Below are 12,570 nucleotides of genomic sequence, written 5' to 3' on the forward strand. Positions count from 1 at the left end.
TAATCTTCAATTAATTTTGAAATTTATTAGTAGATAAAGTTTAACTTGATTAATATTTGTAAAAATCCAGATGGTATACAATTCACAATTTTCTTTATTTCATTAACTTTACGAATGTATTAAACTTAAAAATTACTCCTATTATCATTTTATTACAAAACTACAAATAAATAATCATGAATATAAAAAACCTTAAAATATTTCACAAATTGATTAATAACACTTATGATTTAAGCAGTAAAAAAATATTCTTTAAATATTTAAAGTATTCATTTATAGAGGAGATAGTTCTGGTAATTCTGGACCATTAATCTTCTTTGGAGAACATTTTGAGAAATCAAAAATATTTTTCAGATGATCAACGACTTCTGGTGTATCCAATATTTCAGGCTCGGATAAGCAATCATCTTCAAACGGCTTAATAGTGCAATTAATACGAGATAAGATTAATGCCGTAAATTCTTTATCTAGTCCAACGTTATCTAAATTTTGATCTGGAAAATGAATTGAAGAATTATATTAAACGTATTTATTAAATATAAAAAATTATAAGAGAAAGAAACCATAAGATTTACATACTAAATTCTTTTTCCTGATCATAATAACCTCCAGCTAAAGTTTCTGGCTCTTTAATAATATTTTTTTTGCCAAGTGGAATCGGAGTACTAGGTTTCTTGAATATAAATTCTTCACCAAACTTCTTTCTACCAAAAGAATGAGGTGATTTTGATACTGGTGAAAGCCCGCTTTTCTGTTTTTCCCGAATAACTTTCAAAGTCTGTTGAAATGAAAGAAAATTCTCATTTTAATTACCACAGAAGTCGTAGGAGTAATTCATGCTAAATCAATATTATCTAAAAATATACAATACCTTGGACGTCGAATCTTTTTTTGGAGTTTCTAAATTTTTAAAGCCAGAACAAGAAATATTTCGATCTGATTCTGACCTTATTGATAACCCTTTGGGTTTTCCATTCACAGCTTTTGCTGATCGTGATGACATAATATTTTCAGCATTACTCGACAATGTCGGGTTCGAAATTGATGTAAACATTGTTATATTTCTTTTCTTTACACTCACAGGATAATTATATTACTGAAAAAAGTAAAATTGAATAAATATTATAAACAATTAATATACTGAAAATACAAAAAGCATACAAGTACAAAAATTGCCAATACCTTCAAAGTCGATATATCAATACTTAGAAAATAAATAATCAGTTATTCAATTAGTAAAACACTTAATAAACTAAAAGATATGTTGAAATTAAATCTGAAGCTTTCGTTTTCAAGTAATGATTTCAATTCAAGTATAATTATATTTCTGCTTGACTTATATGATCTGAAGCTGGTGAATTTTTGAAACAAAAACGGGTATTACTACATATTTACATTCAATAAACTATATTAACAAGAACTTCTCTGTCAAATAGTCGTATTTCGTTATTGTTTGTAATGAACTTATTATTTGTTTACAAATAAATGATATTTCTGGAGTAAAACCGTTGTAGCAGCAGTTGTACGTAAAGATTGATAAAAATTTCATTACTTGTAGTTGGCAATCCTGTGGTCTGATTGGTGCCAACCAATGAAAAAGAGGCTAGAATAACGGCAGGTAGGAGCTACACGCACGCCGGCATCATTCATCAGTTGCAGTTGCCAGTTGCTAATTTCCCGTAGGACAAGCATATTCATCAAGTTGTTTGACAAAATTAGTGCTTTATATTTAAACATTTTTATTTTGTTTATTTATAATATATTATTTATATTTGTGAACAATGGCTGACTTTTTAGATTCAGAAGCGGAAGAAAGTGAGGTAATTATTAAATAAGTAATATTTACAGAAATACATTTGTAACTCCACTTGCTATGTTAATTATATTATGCGTCATGATTGACACATTTCTTGTAAAAATTTGATATAATTGATAATATTTGTTGTATATTTCAGCAAGAGGAGGAGGAAGAAGATGAGGGTATAGATCGAAGTAGAAAAAAGAAACCAAAAAAAACATTGGAAGAAAGTGAAGAGGAAGAAGAAGGTTAGTTTTTTTTGTAATATTCAAGTAAAAATTTAGAATCTAGCCCAAACTAGATAGACACCTATAACAAATAAATATGTCGACGTCGAGCATAAATGCACTATTACAGACACATTATTTCCACAAAATATTTTCGTACTTTGTTTGGGTCAGATAAGAAGGATTAGTCTATCCTCTCTGATTTGGGTCTTATGCGGGCGTCTTTTAGTGATGCAGGTCTGGTTTGAGTTCAATTTGGGCTCATCCAAATCGAGACGAAGCATACTCTTACTTTTCTTCAGGTAGATTGCAATTGTCATAAAAGTTTATGAGTATATTTGGTTTGACTTCTCAGAAGTATTCTAAGAAGTATTTCTCTTTTAACTCCGGAAAATTTAAGCTTTGACTTTTGGAGTAATGAAAAAAATTATAGAAAATTTAACATAGGCACATAGTACTAATGAGATACTAATTGTAAAATTTATATTAATAACAAAATTTTTAAGTCTTAATAATTATTTCCATATAATTTAATCGATCGATATTATCATATTTCTAGATGATGAGGACAAATGGAGAGACGAGCTGAAAGACTTAATTGACGATAACCCTATTGAGGAAAGTGAAGGTGAAGACAGTGATGCATCTGGTGATTCGAAAAAAAGGAAAAAAAGTGATGATGAAGATTTTGACGACAGACTTGAAGACGATGATTACGATCTCATTGAAGAAAATCTTGGTATTACAGTAGAAAGGGTAAGTTTTTCACTTTTCTTTTGATTACACTTAAAAAAATATTAATATCTATAATTACTCTTAATTTAAATTTTTATAGAAACGTTTCAAACGTTTGAAACGAATACAAGATAAAGAGTCCGATGATGAAGAAGAGCAAGGAGTAGGAGAGGAAAGAGAGGCAATAGCAAATGAGCTGTTTGAAGGAGGTTCAGGAGACGTATGTATTATTTTTTAGTTTCATCCTATCCTTCTAAGTAGTGTAGTAATATTCTCCATAATGATTTCGTGCTATCATAAATTTAAAGGAAAGGGATGCCCTAGTGGTAGGTCTTCATTCATAAAAGAGCTCGTCTTGCTTTAAACGCTTTATAAATTTATCGTTTACGAAGTTAGATCAAGATTTTATTTTTTAATGTATATTTTCAGGAGGATGAACGACGAAGTGAAAGGAGTCATAGACAAGAACCTAAAACATTTGATGACGAAGGAAGTGAAGGAGAATATTCGGACGCAGATGATTTTATTGTGGATGATGAAGGCCGACCAATCGCTGAAAAAAGACGAAAAAAGAAACCAATATTTTCTGATGCTGCTCTTCAAGAAGCTCAGGATATTTTCGGTGTTGATTTCGATTATGATGAGTTTGGAAAATATGGTGATGAAGATTATGAAGAAGACGAAGAAGAAGAGGAAGATGAATATGTTGAAGAAGATGGCGAAAGACCACAGCGGCCAAAGAAACAACCTAAGAAAAAGACCACAAGGAAAAGCATTTTTGAAATTTATGAGCCTAGTGAACTTAAACGTGGACATTTTACTGATATGGATAATGAAATTCGTAATACTGATATCCCAGAAAGAATGCAATTACGCTCAATGCCAATCACTCCAGTTCCTGAAGGTTCTGATGAACTGGATAAAGAAGCAGAATGGATTTATCAACAAGCATTTTGTCGTCCAACAATTTCATTACAGGACTCTATTGTTGGTGAAATGAGTGATCGATCTAGAAAAGGCCCTCAAACTGTAGGAAAAATTAAAAAAGCATTAGATTTCATGAGAAATCAAAATTTCGAAGTACCTTTTATTTCATTTTACAGAAAAGAATATGTTCTTCCTGAATTAAACATTAATGATTTGTGGAAAGTGTATAAATTTGATGCTAAGTGGTGTCAATTGAAGCAAAGAAAGGAAAATTTGCTTTCATTATTTGAAAAAATGAGAAACTTCCAATTAGATGAGATTATGAAAAATCCAGATGCTCCTTTACCTGATAGTGTTCGTGTTATTAAAGAAGAGGATATCGATCGTTTGAAAAATGTACAAACCAGTGAAGAATTGAAAGATGTGCATAATCATTTCATGCTTTATTACAGCCATGACATCCCAGCAATGCAAGAAGCTGTTCGGAAGAAAGAAAAAGAGGCCAGAAGACAAGAAAAAATTCAAAAGAGGAAACAGCAGTTGCTGGAAGCTGAAGAAAATGGAGAGGAAGTCAATTTCGATGAAGAAATTGAACTTGAAGATGATGAAGAGCCAGATGAAACTCTAAAACAAGCTGTAAGAACTGGACCATATGCAATTTGTAGGAAAGCTGGTTTAGACTCCTTTGCTAAGAAATTTGGTTTAACTCCAGAACATTTTGCTGAAAATCTTCGTGATAATTATCAACGACATGAAGTAGATCAAGAGCCTATTGAACCTCTTGTGGTAGCCCAAGATTACATTGGCAAAAAATTTAAGGCTCCAGAAGAGATTGTTAAAGCAGCACAACTGATGGTAGCAATACAGTTAGCTCGTGAACCTCTTGTTAGAAAGTGTGTAAGAGAAATGTATATGGAACGAGCAAAATTATCAGTAAAACCTACAAAAAAAGGAATTAAGGAAATTGATGAAAACCATCCTATTTATACAATGAAGTATTTGAAAGATAAACCAGTTCGTGATCTTCAACAAGACCAGTTCCTCAAACTGGCCATGGCAGAGGAGGATAAACTAATTACTATAATATTGAGTGACACAATTGAAGGAAATACTAGTAATAATTATGTTGATGAGATGAAGCAATTATATATTAGGGATGAATTCAGTAAAAATGTTCAAGATTGGAATAATTTAAGAGTTGGAAGTGTAGAAATGGCATTAACAAAAATGGTCATTCCAGATTTAAAGAAAGAATTAAAATCTAATCTTATTACTGAAGCTAAAGAATATGTGATGCGAGCGTGCTGTAGAAAGATGTATAATTGGATTAAGATAGCTCCGTTTTCAGTAGAGTTTCCTGAAGAAGAAGATGAAGAATGGGATACTAGTAAAGGTATACGTGTCATGGCAATATCTTACGTTCCAGATTATACGCAGGCTGCTTTTACATGCATCATAGCTCCTGATGGAGAATGCACTGACTATTTGAGGCTGCCTCACTTATTAAAGAGGAAGAATAGTTTTAGAGAAGATGAGAAAGTCATGAAAGAAGCTGACTTATTAGCCATAAGGAATTTTATTGCAACAAAAAAACCACATGTCATTGTTGTTGGTGGAGAGTCCAGAGAAGCATTAATGATAGTTGCTGACATCAAAGAATGTCTTACAACCCTTGCTGATGAGGAGCAATTTCCTTCTATACAAGTAGAGATAGTTGACAATGATTTAGCTAAAATTTATGCTAATAGCAATAAAGGTGTATCTGAGTTCAGAGATTATCCTGAGCTTTTGCGCCAAGCAATTTCACTGGCTCGACGTCTTCAAGATCCTCTGGTAGAATTTTCACAATTATGCACCCCAGATGATGAAATTTTGTGTCTTAAGTATCATCCTCTCCAAGATCAGCTGCCAAAAGACGAATTGTTGGAAAATCTTTATTTAGAATTTGTCAATAGAGTTAATGAAGTAGGTGTAGATGTTAATAAAGCAGTTCAACAAGCATATGCAGGCAATTTAGTTCAATTTGTTTGCGGCTTAGGACCAAGAAAAGGACAAGCTTTAATTAAAATGCTCAAACAAACAAACCAGAGGCTTGAAAACCGAACTCAACTTGTTACTGCTTGTCATATGGGGCCAAAAGTCTTCATCAATTGTGCTGGATTTATTAAGATCGATACCAATAGCCTTGGAGACAGTACTGAAGCTTATGTTGAAGTGTTAGATGGTTCAAGAGTTCATCCTGAGACGTATGAATGGGCTAGAAAAATGGCTGTGGATGCTTTAGAATATGATGATGAAGATGCTAATCCTGCTGGAGCCTTAGAAGAAATTTTAGAATCACCAGAACGATTAAAAGACTTGGATTTAGATGCATTTGCCGAGGAATTAGAGAGACAAGGCTTTGGCAATAAATGTGTTACCTTGTATGATATCAGAGCTGAGTTAAATTGTCGATATAAAGATCTTAGGAGTCCATATCAGACTCCTAGTCCAGAAAAATTGTTTGACATTTTAACTAAAGAAAGTCCAGAAACATTTTACATCGGAAAATTAATTTTAGCCACAGTTGTTGGTATTAGTCATCGAAAACCTCAAGGAGAGCAACTAGATCAAGCCAATCCTGTAAGAAATGATGAGACTGGACTATGGCAATGTCCATTTTGTTTAAAAAATGATTTTCCTGAATTATCTGAAGTCTGGAATCATTTTGATGCTGGCTCTTGTCCTGGAAAAGCTACTGGTATAAGACTTCGTTTGGATAATGGAGTTTCTGGATACATCCATATAAAAAATTTATCTGATAAACATGTGGCAAACCCTGAAGAAAGAGTCACTATTGGCCAAATTATTCATTGTCGTATTATTAAGATTGAAGTCGATCGATTTAGTGTTGAATGTACTAGTAAGAGCAGTGATCTTGCTGATAAAGGACATGAATGGAGGTAAATTTTCATTATTTGACTATTTAAAATAACTATAACATTTCAATACTCTTAGGCTCATGATTTTTTTTTTCTATTTCAGACCTTCTAGAGATCCGTTTTACGATACAGAAGAAGAACAAAAAGACATTAAATTAGAAGATGATACTAAGAAAATCAAACAAAGACAGACTTATGTAAAACGTGTAATTGTTCATCCATCTTTCCATAATATCAGTTTTGTGGAAGCTGAAAAGTTAATGCAAACGATGAAACAAGGAGAAGCAATTGTTAGGCCTAGCAGTAAAGGTGCAGATCACCTGACAGTTACGTGGAAAGTCACTGATGATATCTACCAACATATCGACGTGAGAGAGGAAGGTAAAGGAAATGCATTCTCCTTGGGACAAAGTTTATGGATTGGAAATGAAGAGTTTGAAGATCTTGACGAAATTATTGCAAGACATGTGAATCCGATGGCGGGTTATGCTTCTGAATTACTCGACTTTAAATACTATAAAGTTAATGTGGATGGCATTAAAGACAAAGCTGAAGAGATTTTGAAAGAGCAAAAGAAAGAAAACCCTGGAGGAATCCCTTATATTATTTCTGCAGCAAAAAATTATCCAGGAAAATTTTTATTATCATATCTTCCTCGAGTTCGATGTCGACATGAATATGTCACAGTCATACCAGAGGGATTCAGATTTCGTGGTCAAATGTTTGGTCGTGTTAATGACCTATTTCGATGGTTTAAAGAACACTTTAGAGATCCCATTCCAGGCCAAACTACTCCAAGCACACCTCGAGGAGCTGTCACATCACGAACTCCGTATCATACAACACCTGGAGTCGGAGGAATGAACTCAGATGCTATTCAGAGGGTAGCTCAAAATCTTCCTCATCATATGCTTCATTCACTCTCACAAGTAGCCAATCAAACTCCTCATCATTATCCTCCACACACTCCTGGAGCATCGGGGGCCACTGGATACGGAGGAATGCACACATATCCAAATACTCCGTATACTCCTTCAGGGCAAACTCCGTATATGACGCCATATCAGGCACCACCCCATACTCCACATCATTCGCAGCCTACTCCAAGGTATCAACAACAATTTCTCCATCCAGGCTCAGCACCACATCGACAGACACCTTCTGGTAATTCACAAGATCCTACAGATTGGAAAAAAGCTGCTGAAGCTTGGGCTCGACTTAAACAAACGACTCCAAGAGGATCGTAAGTACAAATTCTTTAAGTTTTTGATAAAAAATAGTTCATAGACTATGTTTTATTATTAATATTACAATTGACTGTACATAATACATTTGATTATCAACCATTAAATTAATGATACATTTAATTAGATTTAATATTAAAAAGTAAAAGTAATTAATTAAATTTAATTATTCAATTTTATTACAGTAACAGCACTCCGAGGTATGACGATGTGAGGAAAACACCTCGAGGATACGAAGATGCAATGAGCCGATCAAGTCATCGGAATCGTCAATCAGGAAGGACGCCATCTTATAAATCACCCCGAGGAACTCCACATACAAATTCTAGTCCTCGGAGTATGTCGCTTAGTGGTGATGGTACTCCTCTCTATGATGAAAGTTAGCAAAACTGTTGCTGTATATTATTATTATTCATAATAAAAATTATCCTCCAAACGCAAATTTAATTATTTATAAATATTTTTTACCCTAAAATACTTGATTCATATTCGGATAAATCATTTTTACATGAAGTAGTTTTATAATATTTAACAATAACTTCATTTGAATTCATTGGGCTAATATTCTGTTTATCGCCAATATTTTTTCCACGTTTCAATTTTTTTTCTTCGTTTTTTTCGAAACTAGATTTCTTGTCATTATCATTATTATTTAAACCCTCCTGTGAATTTCTTTGCTTCTGTGCATCATTATATCCACTCCTTCGTCTCTTTGATACTGGACGTTCTTCTTCACTACTGGAATCACTATCTTTAACTTGCTTCTTTGATTTTACTGATTCTTTTCGTTTTCGATAACTTCTGCGCAATTTTATTTCATCTTTTTTCTTCTTATACCCAGTAATTTCTTTCAGTTGTTTATTATTTTCTATAATCTGTTCATTAACAATATTTTCTTTTTCTTTATTAAAACTTTTCTGTTTGTCTCGTTGCTCTGAATTACTTAGATTTTTCTTCACCAATAACGAACAATCTTGTTGAGATATTTCAAGGGAAGTGCACAGAGATCTTGGTGGAGTATATACAGTATTTTTACCCTTTACACTTAATCTTTCACCAGACCAGTATGATAAAGCAGGCAAAATACGTCTTCCTCGTGAGCTCTGAGGTGCACTCGTCATATCAATTCTGTTTATTGTTCCATCCAATTCATTAGATTTGTCAAGTATACTCTTCCATTTTTCACAGAACTTGGTAATTTGTCCAGGACATCCATTAATGCAGTACTTATGTAACTCTTTAGGAATTACGTGTTTTGTATCAATTAAATCACCAATGAGTTGATAGAATTCGTTTTTATCTGTTTTTACTACTTTCAAGGATACTCTTTTAACAATAAAACTAGTTCTAAATTTTTTATTCACTACATGACCTGCCTCGTTGAGAAGTTTACCTTCAAAAATTAGACCATAAGTTGAATCAGCTTTTTTTATGACATTTGGAAACCAACTCATTAATTGTTTAGGATTTTCTTCGGATCCAAAAATGACTTTTTCACTACTTTTATCGTCATTAGCATTCTTCGAAGTATTTGGTTTAAGTTTTAGTGTATTTTTTATGTCCTCTAGTTGCACACTTACATCTTTACATGCCATTTTAAAATCTATTTCCAAAGACTTAGAATTTACGGCATCAGAAATATTATTTGAAGTTGAAAGAATTGGTAAACTATTGTTTTCTTTTAAATCACTTTCATTTTTTTTATTTTTTGAAGAATCATTTTTAATTGATTCTTTTTGACAATATGTATTTAATAAAAAATCATCAACTTCATACGATACTTTTTCAACACTGATAATTGACGGTTTTATTTTGTCTTGTAGTTGATGAGGTTTATTAGCACTCATTTGATAGTTTCCAGAAAGATGTTGATTTGATTGATTTTCTGTTTGAATTTGATGTAATGTATTTTCTTTATTATCATTCAAATTAGGACTGAGATGTTTAGAAAAAGCAAAATCTTTCTGTTCTTTTGTTTGTGATGATGAAGACTGCTCTTTAATTGCTGAATGATCTTGTGAATTTCTTTTATCAAAAAATCCTGTATTACTTGTTTTATCCTTCAAATTTCTTTTTAACATTTGTTGAAAGCATTGTATATTCGGTTCTTGAAGGACTTGCTTCTTTATATCAGGTCCATTCATTCTATTATCTGTATAATTAATTTCATCTTCAGTTATACTTACACTAGAATCGTAATAACAATTAGAATTTTTTTGATTTAATTTTAATTTGAAAGATGATAAAGTTTTTCCATCTATATCATTAACTGTTCTTCTATCATCTAACTTTGGTCGAGGAGTACGAACTCTTCGATCATCTTCAGAAATGCTTACACATGAATCATAGTTCGCTAAAAATCCTGTTATTGTGGATGGAGAATCAGCTTTCTGTTGTCGATGGTACTTTGATGGTGGTAAATTTGCATTTATAGGATTATTTGATATATTTACAGACTGAACTTTTGGTATAGGTTTCATAAAACCTTCAGAGTCTACTTCATGCATTGGAGTATGAACATTATTTACGGGCTGACTTTCGTGAACATTTTTTGAATTGGGATATACAACTTTCTTTGGAACATAGTCATCATCACTATCTTCATTTAATCTTCGCAATGGCTGTTTCTTATTAGACATTGCTTTGCTAATTTTCCGATTCTTGTACATTTTAGAAACTTTTCTTGGAGATTTTCGTCTTCGAATTTCAGTATCACTATCTGATAGTTCAGAACTATCATAATCTTTTTTGTCTAATTTTCTACGAACTTTCCCAATACTTGGTACATTGGATCCACTTGGAGAAGGTTTTGATACACTGTCATAATTATAACTGTGATTTTGAACTGAGTGTTGATTTAAATCTTTGGGTGTACAATGTTGTACTTTTGTATAAGTCATATTTGAATTTTTAGATGCATGCTCTATTGAAGGAGCTTTTTCAGTTGTAGAAATATTGGAATTGTTATGAGTAACATTTGCAGATGAATTGTGAGACTTTGACGTAATAACATATTTATAACAATTAAACATTTCAATAATCTTATCAATATATTCAATAGAGCAATTTTTGTTATTCAAAATTTTAGCAACAGCATTAGAGATATCTTCATCAATTGTAGGATTTGTTGAAGGTGAATTATTAAAATACTGATCATGCATTTTTTCCAGGAATAAATTTACTCCTGCAGGTGTATCATCCGTTTCTTCAGATAGACTGATAGTTTTTTTAGGTGAATCTTTAGCGACATTTTGAATTTTTTTTCCTGACGATTTGAGATTTTCCGTGATAATTTTTGAAGATTCAGATGAAGCTTTTTCTGGAAGTTTTTTCAGTGTTTTCTCAAGAGGAATAGAATCATGCCAATTTTGAGTATGACTATGAGATCTTTTTTCTTCTTGAGAGTATGGCAATTCAGTAATGTCACTTTTCAAGTCGTCATCACTATCAGTTACTGGTGTAGGCCATCTAAAAGAAGGTTTGCATCCACCAGAAATGTAACTTCTCCATAATTGGAAAACATTTTCCCAATCATCAGGGAATCCATTATAAAATTTCCCCCGAATATATTCTGGTAATTCATGTTGATCGTCATAAATACGACCTTGAAGTTCATAAATATGATTAAAACACGATTGAACAACAGATGCATTAATTCTTCTAATAACGGGTTTACTTCTGACATTTTTTTTACAATCTTTGAGTATTCCTTTAATAATGAGCTGACCTTTATCGTTGATCATAACTTTCCATCGTTCAAAAATTCTATCTGGTTTAGTAATGTCTGACACATTTTTCTGAGTATTTTCAATATCTGTTGCATATTTTATAGGAGGATTTGCCTGATGTGAACTTGGACATTTAATAGAAGAAATAACACTTAAAGTTGGATGAAAACAATCAGATCCTAATCCAGTAGGATCATGTTTTTGATTTGATATAGAAGCCTCACAAGTTGTTAAAGCATTTTTTCTTGATGAATTACCAAAAACTGGAATACTCTTTGGTGGTGGCATAATAGCTCTTGCTGAGTCATTGTCAGGGCTGTTTTTAACACTCGAAGTTGCGATATTATTATTATTTTTGAATAAATTCATTTTGTGTCCTAACAAATTTTTTATATTTGAACTAGAAGATACTATTTCACTTCCTAATTTAGATGAATAGGCATAGCTAGTATCAAAAGCATCTCCATTTATACTTGAAATGTTTGTTCCTATTTCAGGAGTGCCGTTTTCAGTATTTTTTTTCTCGAGTTGTTTTAATTGAAGCATTTTTACAGTTCGTTCGAGTTTTTTACATCGTTCGTCCACTCGAAAAAAACCATAAGTATTCTGGAAATGTAAACATACAAAATATAAATATTTAGCTATTGAAATTTAATTAGAGTAAAAACAATAAACTAAAGAATACATTAGACAAACCTCAATTGGTAAATCCATTTTTAAATATATTTTAGAGTTTTACAAACTTTAATAAATTTAAGTACAAAACAATCAACAAAAATAAACATAACCTCCAAAATAGTAAAACCACTGAGTTATAATAAAAATCAACAAAATGTCAATGTTTTTTTTAAAAGACAATTTTATATTTTACTATTTCGAAGTTTTTTTTACACCAATTTGTGTATTTAACACAGAAAAATGAGCGCAGTAACACTTTCTCACACAACTGAACGCAAGTAAATGAGGAAAACAAATTGTTGTGTTCTGCGC

General features: G+C 32.0%; 3 protein-coding genes across 3 annotated transcripts; 1 reads left to right on the plus strand and 2 right to left on the minus strand.

Moving 5' to 3' along the window:
* Window positions 1-144: 144 nt before the first annotated feature.
* LOC118073363 (uncharacterized) lies at window positions 145-1,522 on the minus strand. The gene is made up of 4 exons (XM_035093822.1): window positions 1,183-1,522; window positions 872-1,096; window positions 580-778; window positions 145-494 (listed from the first exon to the last, which is right to left on the minus strand). Exons 2-4 carry the CDS (start codon window positions 1,052-1,054, stop codon window positions 274-276), a joined length of 603 nt encoding a protein of 200 aa, XP_034949713.1. The 5' UTR covers window positions 1,055-1,096; window positions 1,183-1,522; the 3' UTR covers window positions 145-273.
* A 119-nt stretch (window positions 1,523-1,641) lies between these two features.
* Window positions 1,642-8,294, plus strand: Spt6 (transcription elongation factor Spt6). Its single transcript, XM_035093820.1, has 7 exons — window positions 1,642-1,820; window positions 1,956-2,046; window positions 2,585-2,781; window positions 2,861-2,980; window positions 3,190-6,629; window positions 6,712-7,851; window positions 8,038-8,294. Exons 1-7 carry the CDS (start codon window positions 1,782-1,784, stop codon window positions 8,234-8,236), a joined length of 5,226 nt encoding a protein of 1,741 aa, XP_034949711.1. The 5' UTR covers window positions 1,642-1,781; the 3' UTR covers window positions 8,237-8,294.
* LOC118073362 (uncharacterized) lies at window positions 8,283-12,396 on the minus strand. Its single transcript, XM_035093821.1, has 2 exons — window positions 12,277-12,396; window positions 8,283-12,186 (listed from the first exon to the last, which is right to left on the minus strand). Exons 1-2 carry the CDS (start codon window positions 12,292-12,294, stop codon window positions 8,317-8,319), a joined length of 3,888 nt encoding a protein of 1,295 aa, XP_034949712.1. The 5' UTR covers window positions 12,295-12,396; the 3' UTR covers window positions 8,283-8,316.
* Between the last annotated feature and the right edge of the window lie 174 nt (window positions 12,397-12,570).

This window comes from Chelonus insularis, unplaced genomic scaffold (assembly GCF_013357705.1).
Source record: "Chelonus insularis isolate UGA/USDA-ARS -01 unplaced genomic scaffold, ASM1335770v1 scaffold_277_pilon, whole genome shotgun sequence".
NCBI classification, from domain to species: domain Eukaryota; kingdom Metazoa; phylum Arthropoda; class Insecta; order Hymenoptera; family Braconidae; genus Chelonus; species Chelonus insularis.